Consider the following 8,596-nt stretch of genomic DNA (forward strand, 5'->3'; position numbering starts at 1 on the left):
TTGAGTATTTCCTGCTGTGTTAGAAACCCCAATAAAACCCATTGGCTCAAAAAGTTGAACTTTGGTGATATCTGTGCCTTGGTCTGTGGTGGGCTTCCTATCTTGGGTAAAGAAACATTCATATGCCTCAGTACAGGGGAATGCCAGGGCCAAGAAGTGGGATGGGTGGGTAGGGGAGCGGGGGGGGGGTATGGGGGACTTTTGGGATAGCATTGGAAATGTTAATGAAGAAAATACATAATAATAATAATAATAACAATAACAATAATAATAAAACATGTTTGTGTTATGTCAACCCAGAATAAATTTGTTACTTTATACCATCCCCTTAGGCTCATTGCCACTTCCCTGTCAGAACTTCACCTCTGTACTATCCTCCATTCCTGAAAACCCTGTCATGCCCTGCACCAAACACCTTGGTCCACATTTTCCAAATATCCTGAGAATGCCTTCATATTTCTCTGCAGCTCAGAACCCAGTCTACTCTCATTAGCAATTCTACTTTCCCCTGAGCTCCCAGTGTCTGCTTTTCCTAGTTCATCTATCAAGGTGTGGGTGGTCATTTCTTCAGTCTCTGATCCACACTTTGTCTCTGTAACTCCTTCCATGGGTATTTTATTTCCTCTGCTAAGAAGGATTGTAGTGTCCATACTTTGGACTTCCTTCTTCTTGAGATTCATGTGTTTTGGGAATTGTATCTTGGGTATTCTGAGTTTCTGGGCTAATATGAACTTATCACTGGGTTCATATCATGTGTGTTCTATGTTATTGGGTTACCTCACTCAGGATGATATCCTCCAGATCCATCTATTTGTCTAAGAATTTCAGAAATTCATTGTTTTTAATAGCTGAGTAGTACTCCATTGTGTAAATGTATCACATTTTCTGTATCCATTCTTATGTTGAGGCACATCTGAGTTCTTTCCAGCTTCTGGCTATTATATAAAAGGCTGCTATGAACATAGTGGAGCATGTGTCCTTATTACATGTGCATCTTCTGGGTATATGCCCAGGAGTAGTCTTGCTGGATCTTCTGGTAGTACAATATCCAGTTTTCTGAGGAACCAGCAAACTGATTTTAAGAGTGGTTGTACCAGCTTGCAATCCCACCAGCAATGGAGGAGTCAACCACCAAAACCAGACACTATTGCAGATGCCAACAAGACATTGCTGACAGGAGCCTGATATAGATGACTCCTGAGAGGCTCTGCTCGTGCCTGGCTAATATAGAAGTGGATGCTCATAGTCATCCATTGGACTGAGCACAGGGTCCCCAATGAAGGATATAGAGATAGTACCCAAGGAATTAAATGGGTTTGCAGGCCCCTAGGAGGAAGAACAATATAAACTACCCAATACCCCCAGAGATCCCTGGGACTAATCCACAAATCCAAGAAAACACATGGCGGGACTTATGTTTCTAGATGCATATGTAGCAGAGAATGTCCTAGCGGGTCATCAATGGGAGGAGAGGCCCTTGGTCTTGTGAAGGTTCAATGCTCCAGTACAGGGGAATGCCAGGGCCAGGAAGCAGGAGTTGTTGGGTTGGAGAGCAGGGTGAGGAGAGGGAGGGTATAGGGGATTTTTGGAGAGGAAACTAGGAAAGGGGATAACATTTGAAATGTAAATAAAGACAATATCTAATTAAAAAAAGAAGAAAGGCCTGTACCATTTCTTGCACTTAGGAAGATAAACAGGATGTGGAAGGGGGTAATTTATGACTGGCTCTGCTGGGCTGAGTGCTTGGTAGTGTAATTAAAGAACAGACACAGGAGGACACTGGATTCCAACCTTTGGGGAACTTTGAAGGTTTCTGGGACCCTATGGAACAAAGATGGGTGAAGAAAATGAGATATGGATGTGTGTGTGTCTCTCTTGAAGACCTGTGAGTGTTTATCTTGGATTTTCTTTCTTCAGACCTCCAGCCTCCCCTGAGACTTTCATCATCTCTAGCTCACAAATCCCCAGGAGAGCTGACATTTTCCTTGATTTCAGTTCTGAGGCTCCATTGGCACTGGAGCCTCACCAGTGCATGCAAATGCCCTGTCCTGGAGTGTTCTTATTTCCCTGGGCAATTGCATTTATTTTCTGAGCTTGGAACCTTCCTACTTGAGGCTTGCTGGGAGGTGGGGCAGACGGTTCTCACTGGCCAGGGCTTGGTTTGCTCACCTCCCATTCGGTAGGTCCTGTGCAGAGCTGGCAGTGTTCCATATCCACAGCTGGACCTGGGCTGACCCCTGACTGGTGCTTCCAGTTTCTCATGGGAAGGGGTTGACAGTGACTGTACTTAACAATGTAGTGAAATGAGTAAGAGCTTCTGAATGTATTTAATATGTATTCCATGTTATAGCCGCCCAAACCTTAATATATGTCTTTTCACACCCAAACACGTTCCACACACATACACACATAGACATCCTAATGTTACAAATTCGAGCTGATCTTAGACCCTGTAGCAATTTTCATACTTTTTTTTTTCAGATGTGGCTTGGCCAATGGGAAGAGTCTGCAATCACCTATTGTTTACAATGAGGTTGGCTCTAAGCACAGACCTTCACACAGTTACTGTCTGTTCGTAGTTACAGAGAGCTAAAACTCCTCCAAGCTATCATGTTTACAGTAAGCCTTTTGCTTTCCTGGTTAATCATGGATTCACTGAAGACAGATATGGAAAAGTTAACCATTGCACAATGCACATGGCAGGCCTTTCTCCTTTAATTTCTTGGGATCTGCAAGTCCGTGACGGTTGTCTCTGTGTTGTCCTTTCTGTCCTGTGTTCAACACTCTTCTCCTCACAGCGATTTGATCATTAGTCATTTACCACAGCATCTTACTGGCCTAAGAAACTGCTGAACTCACTCTCTTCATAACTCACTGTTAACTTTAGAGGCTAGTATGTAGCTACAAGTATTGTGTCATCGGTTACACATAAGCACACATCCATGCAGACTGAATCCGATACAAACACACACGCCAGCCCACATGGGAACACATCCACACACATATATGCACTTTGCATGGTGCCTTGTACAGTTGGTTGCCCCAAGATGATGGTCTCCCAGGATTTCCTTTGTAACTAAAGAACAGACCCTGGAGTTCCTCTCATAGAAATGGGGGTGTCCTAGCTCTGAGGTGAGCAGATTTGATTTTTCACAGACTTTGTTCCTCTGTGTGACTGACTCACTCTTTCTTGGTCTCAAGTCACTATGACATCAGGGCTCTAACGTATAAGCTTCCCTGGTAGCTATCCAGAGGCAAAGGTGGCTGCTCTCCTTTGTCTCCTCCTCTTCTTGAGCTATATTAGCATAGAAACCTGAGTCAGGGATGCAGGCATGATGAAGTCAGCTGCTGTACCCCAGTTCTTCAGCTCCTAGAATTGTGTTGTGACCATGAAACTAAGGAGCAGTTATGTTCAGGGCTTAGACAAGACAACAGTAAGAATGTGTGTGGTAGGGGCAAGGGATAACTTTGTCTCCAGATTATCAGAGAAGGAGCCTCAAGACATCAGCCCCTTTCCTACAGGTTCAGACTCTCCAACCTTCCTAACCTGTCAACAGAATACATAAACCATATTCAGGATGTGGGGGTACTAGCTTTATGCCACATTTTGAGTAGACAGAAGCATATTGTTATCAGTGGGCAGTGATGTGTTCTTGTAATGTACTTACCTGTAACTAGGATCAGGGGGCTCCCATCATCAGAGAAAGACTTTGTCAAGGACAGGATGAAAGTGTGTTGCCTCAGGACCCCAAGACCAAGTTCTCAGCACAAAAGAAATTCATTTGTCCCATCAAAGGGTCAAATGGCAGGGACTAAAGGACAGACACAGGGGACTAGATGGAGGAGAAGGGAACAAGGGAAAATGGGAAAGGGTATTTTCCCTGAGTAGGACAAAGGTCTACCTCTGGATTCAGAGGAGGCAAATGTGGCTCTTAGGCAATTGGCATTGTATAAAGGCAAACATGGAAACCCAGTGTTAGGATGAAGTGTTTAATTTTAATTGTGCATATTAATTAGGGAGCCAAAAGGGGCTTTTGATTGCTGGACATCAATTCTTTGACAACTAGATCTTGGTAGTTGACCTCAGGAAGAGGAAGAGGAAATGATCAAATAAACAAGATAGGCCTTGGAGGCTAGTTTTAGGAATAGAATGTAATGGGTTTTGTTTGTTTGTTTTTAGCAAGGCAGAGGGAATGGAGGAGAAGGGCAAGGCCTGCCAGAGCAATGTTTGCCATCATGGGCTGTCTAGCTTCCCTTCAGAGTCCATGCTAGCTGCTGACAACTTCTTTCTGCAAGGTGTCAGCANCAGCTTTCCTCTGTGAAGTATTGAAACACACAGAAGCAGATTAGAGTCTGACCTAACTTTGGGCAGTGAGTGTTTTCTATACTGAGTCAGGGGTTTATATTTTAGGAGTGTGGGTGGGCACATCTCTCCACAGGCTCATATTCATCTTCAGGCCACAATGTACGTGTGACAACCTCTGCCACAGGACACAGAGGCAGGTTCCCTCCGTTCTCTCACGTGAGTTGATGGTTGAACTGACTGGAGAAAAGTGTCAGTGGAGGCTGGAAAGAGGGAGGACCACAGAGTTCAGGGAATCAATAGATGCAAAGAATAAATAAAGCCTAGTGTGGCAGGGCACATCGGAGTGACTAGCTTAAAACAATCTTCCATACATCTATACACCTATGAAGAAGCAATGTGGAGGTGCTTACATGCCTTAGTGACAAAGCACCAATACCACCGTGGTCAGCAAAGATCCGGGGTTTGGTTACTACATGGGGTTATTAATGTTAATTGTTAACTTGACAACACGTAGAATCTCCTAGAACACCCAGTTCTGGTTTAAACTTTGTTTGTCTACACTCTGTAGGGTACCCGCTGTCCCTGTTTCCAAAATACCACTTGGCAATGTGACAATCAGAGCTGCCCGTGAGAATACAAAAGCAGGAGAAAACTCTCGCAGGAGTAAAAGACCCAGGATTTATTTGAGGAGAAAAATGCAAACCAAAGCCACATCATGTGTTTGTTTTATTTTTTAGAAATGATTTTAATGCAAACATACTTTTCTCTCATATTTGCACGATGTTGAAGACTCTTTTTTTCTACTATAAGCACTATAAGCCCTTGCCATGGTGATCTTCTGGATCCGGAGAAGGGAAAGCATGAATCCACTGGCCTGCCACTGAGACTTTCCACCCCTCCTCAGGACTAGGCTAGAAGTCGTGCCCAAGGTAAAGCTAAGAGTGAACACTGATTGGAACTCATGCCTTATTTTTTCAAGCTTCCCAGTACTCAGGGGGCTCAGATATATATGGTCCCACCTTCTTCTCAAAAAGCGCTGTACTATTCAGAAGAGCTATGGCATCATTGGCTGCAGTATCAAGAAAGAGAATCTGCAAATAATAAGTCATGCGATAGTAAGTTACTGTAGCGAGTGGCCCACCAGTAACCGAAGAAATGTGTTTGATATATTTAAATAGCTTGTCTTTTAGGGACTCATCATTGTGTTCTGCAAACAAATGGGGAAATCGAAGGTGTACCTTGATGTCATCCACAGACATGTTCAAATCGTTGGCAATGTTTTCCAGTGAAGCATCATCCAGCCCAAAGTAAGACCTGTAGAGATTGAATGTTTCATCCAGATTCTCTAAGATATCGCTGATCATGCCAGCAAGTGGAATGGTGGCTAATGCTCCAGCCTTTATGGCTTCTAGGAAGACTTTTTGCTTCAGGGAATCTCTCTTGCAGTTAATGGTGGCCTCAGTAAGACTTTGCAAAGACAGTGAGAAGATGTGGCGCTTGTGGGCTGGGAGATCCTGTAGGAGTTTAGTTTCCAGCTTTGGGAAGTCATACTTCGATATATCAAAGCTAGAGACTAGGAAGACTGGAGGCTCACTGCAGAGAGCCTTCTGAAGATGACTGGAGCAGTCATCTCTAATTTTCGTGAGGAGTTTCTCCTTATTGAATGTCTTAGGCTTACCCTTCTGTTCATTATGTAAGTCGTTGTCTATCTTGGTTCTGACAAAGTAGAAATTCATCTCCATATCTGCAATGGCTTTGGCCAGTTGTGCATCATTTTCTTTGAAGCGAGTAGCTGAGATGATAATGAAGAAGTCGTACTCACCAAACTTCATTTCTGTCAGATAGTTTTGTGGTGTGAAGTCAGTGCTCCCAATGCCAGGCAGGTCCCATATTGTCACATTGGGAAGCTTTGGGTGTGGGTATGGAGTTCTCTTCATGGTTGTCTCTACTGCCCCAGTGGAAGCTGCAGCTTCTCCTTCCTGCTCCACCCCCCTCAGGGCATTGATAAAAGTGGACTTCCCTGTGCCTGTTTCCCCTGTCACAGCTATGTGCAGAGGAGCACTCTCGATGTCTCTCAGTGCCTTTTCAATTACAGAAACAGCTTTCTGTAGCTTACTTTCCTCTGTGTAAGCCATAATCAAGGTGATGTTATCTTCAGAGATGATTTTGCTTTCCCTCTTAAAATTCTTGAAGAATGCATCAAAGCTGGAGGCCCAAGCCATGGCTCTGTATTACAGAAGCTGAATGGAGAAGAGAGGAGAGAAATGCTAATCATTAATTAAAGCAGGACAAGCCTTGCTGTTTGCTTGTACAGTAAAGCAGGACCCTCCCCAGTCCCCCATGAGAGCCAGTATTGCCTTCCCGCATTTCTCTCAGTTGCTGCTTCTACTGCTGACCAGGATAGACCAAGTCCTCTTGTTCAGATTTTGCTTTCTCCTAGAAATTTCCTCACACTTGCTGGTCTAAGTCAGACTCCACTGACTCTGTACAGTTACCCACTGCAGTCTAAAAGGACAGAGCAGTACATTCAATGCAAAAGAAGCAATACTTCCCCTGACTGTGTCCTCAACCTTATGTGAACCCTTTCCTAAGATGTCCATAGGGTCTCTGGAACTCTAGCCTCATTGTATAGGTTATCATATAATGAGGGAATGACACAGGAAAACGGGAGTAAAGACTGATTTGAAAAGAATGTCCAATCAACTGCAAGTTCTCCCTTTTGTCTTAGAGGAAGTGGGACATGGCCTGTGTGGTAGGCAGACTCCTAAGAGGGCCCAGTGAGCCCTGCTTCCTGCTGTTCAGAAGATCAAGTTTTATGTTCCCTGGAACTGTGCTCTCTGGGTTGATGAGGTTGGAACTCAAGACAAACTAAGAACCACAGCTTCCAAGAGATTGTGCATCCAGCAGACACAGCCAGCACTGAGGGGTACATTCTGGGAGAACTCTGACAAAAATTGTGCGTAATGTAGTCCATAATTTTAAGGTAAAAACATTTCTAGAAATCACCTTGGCTCATATACTCAAGAAAACACATGGATTAACTTGGAAAAAGAGTTAAAACAAAACTATGGAAAAAGACTACATTGGGAATCACTATTCCATATTTACGTAAATTTTTTATAGTACATGTAGGAACACATGCCTACATATGTGTATACTTTAAATGAAGTGATGTCACTTCCTATGGCTGAGAATGCCTTCCCCATGAGCCACAGAGTAACAGAAACTTCATTGTCAGGCAGGAGAAATTTTGAGTTGTTTGTCAGTGGTGTACATGAAACTCCCCCAATACTTGCTATTGCTGTTGACCTTATTTGAGCCTCAGAAGTTGAAGGTCCCTTTTGTGAAGTCACCACATACTTCAGATACAGAACTTGGAGAAATTGAGCTGAATCTGACCCAGAAGTGTTTTCCTGAGGACCAGTTTTCATAATATCAGAAGGTGCTGGAATGTTGCCAAGGGAGGAAAGGAATAGCCTACCTACCTGTGAGACCTATGAAGTACAATGACCACCATCACATTGAGATAACTCTAAAGGTGTCATTGTGGCATTTGTGTGTTGGTGATGACAGACCACTGTCTAGTTTGACTTCAAGCTATCTGAACAGGAAGAAAATCATGCCAGGTAAGTGAAAACCTAATGAGCCATATGTGGCCATGTAGGTCAAAGGTCTCAGAAGAGAGCCCACTAAGGCCAGTTTCCCATCCAAATATAATTCCTCACTGCTTCTGAATACTTATCTTTATACCCACAGGTATGTGGGACTCTCACTCACTAGCCATTAAAGATGCTCCTTTTCCCAGCAGTCAGAGATCATGTCAGAAAGCCACAACTAGTCACAATGAAGACAGCAATTGACTGTGAGGTGCTCAGCCTCAGTTGATACAACATAAGCCTTACACCTAAGACAGGCAACACTGCAGAAGAGGGTGCAGAAAGACTACAGAGTCAAAAGACCAGAAAGTCTGCTGCAAGACTGAGTCTTCTAGATGTCACAGGAATGATATACTTGTGAAATCTCAGCAATGTGGCCATTAAACAGACCTGAACAGTAACAGTACCAGTGGACGACGTACCTACGTGGATGTGGGAAATTGCATGGATTGTCACACGTAGGCGAAGTGTCACAAGCAATAAAAAGCTGCAAAGTGGCAGAGTTAGCCTTACCCAGCGATGAGCTCCCTAAAGAATTACCAAAGTTGAGGGAAGCAGAAAACCGGCCTGAGTAGGACCACAGGCCTCATCCAGCCGGATCAGCGCCGGGGTAGCGGGAGCGCAGGGTTGCCTG

The 8,596-nt window shown here is 44.0% G+C and overlaps 1 protein-coding gene across 1 annotated transcript in view; it reads right to left on the reverse strand.

Moving 5' to 3' along the window:
• Nucleotides 1-5,015: 5,015 nt before the first annotated feature.
• Nucleotides 5,016-8,596, reverse strand: part of LOC110305384 (T-cell-specific guanine nucleotide triphosphate-binding protein 1-like) — an 8,062-nt gene continuing 4,481 nt past the window's right edge. Inside the window, 1 exon segment of the mRNA XM_021177335.1 lies at nucleotides 5,016-6,532. Coding sequence (XP_021032994.1) covers nucleotides 5,281-6,532 — 1,252 coding nt within the window. The 3' untranslated portion in view covers nucleotides 5,016-5,280.

This window comes from Mus caroli, chromosome 11 (genome assembly GCF_900094665.2).
Source record: "Mus caroli chromosome 11, CAROLI_EIJ_v1.1, whole genome shotgun sequence".
NCBI lineage: Eukaryota > Metazoa > Chordata > Mammalia > Rodentia > Muridae > Mus > Mus caroli.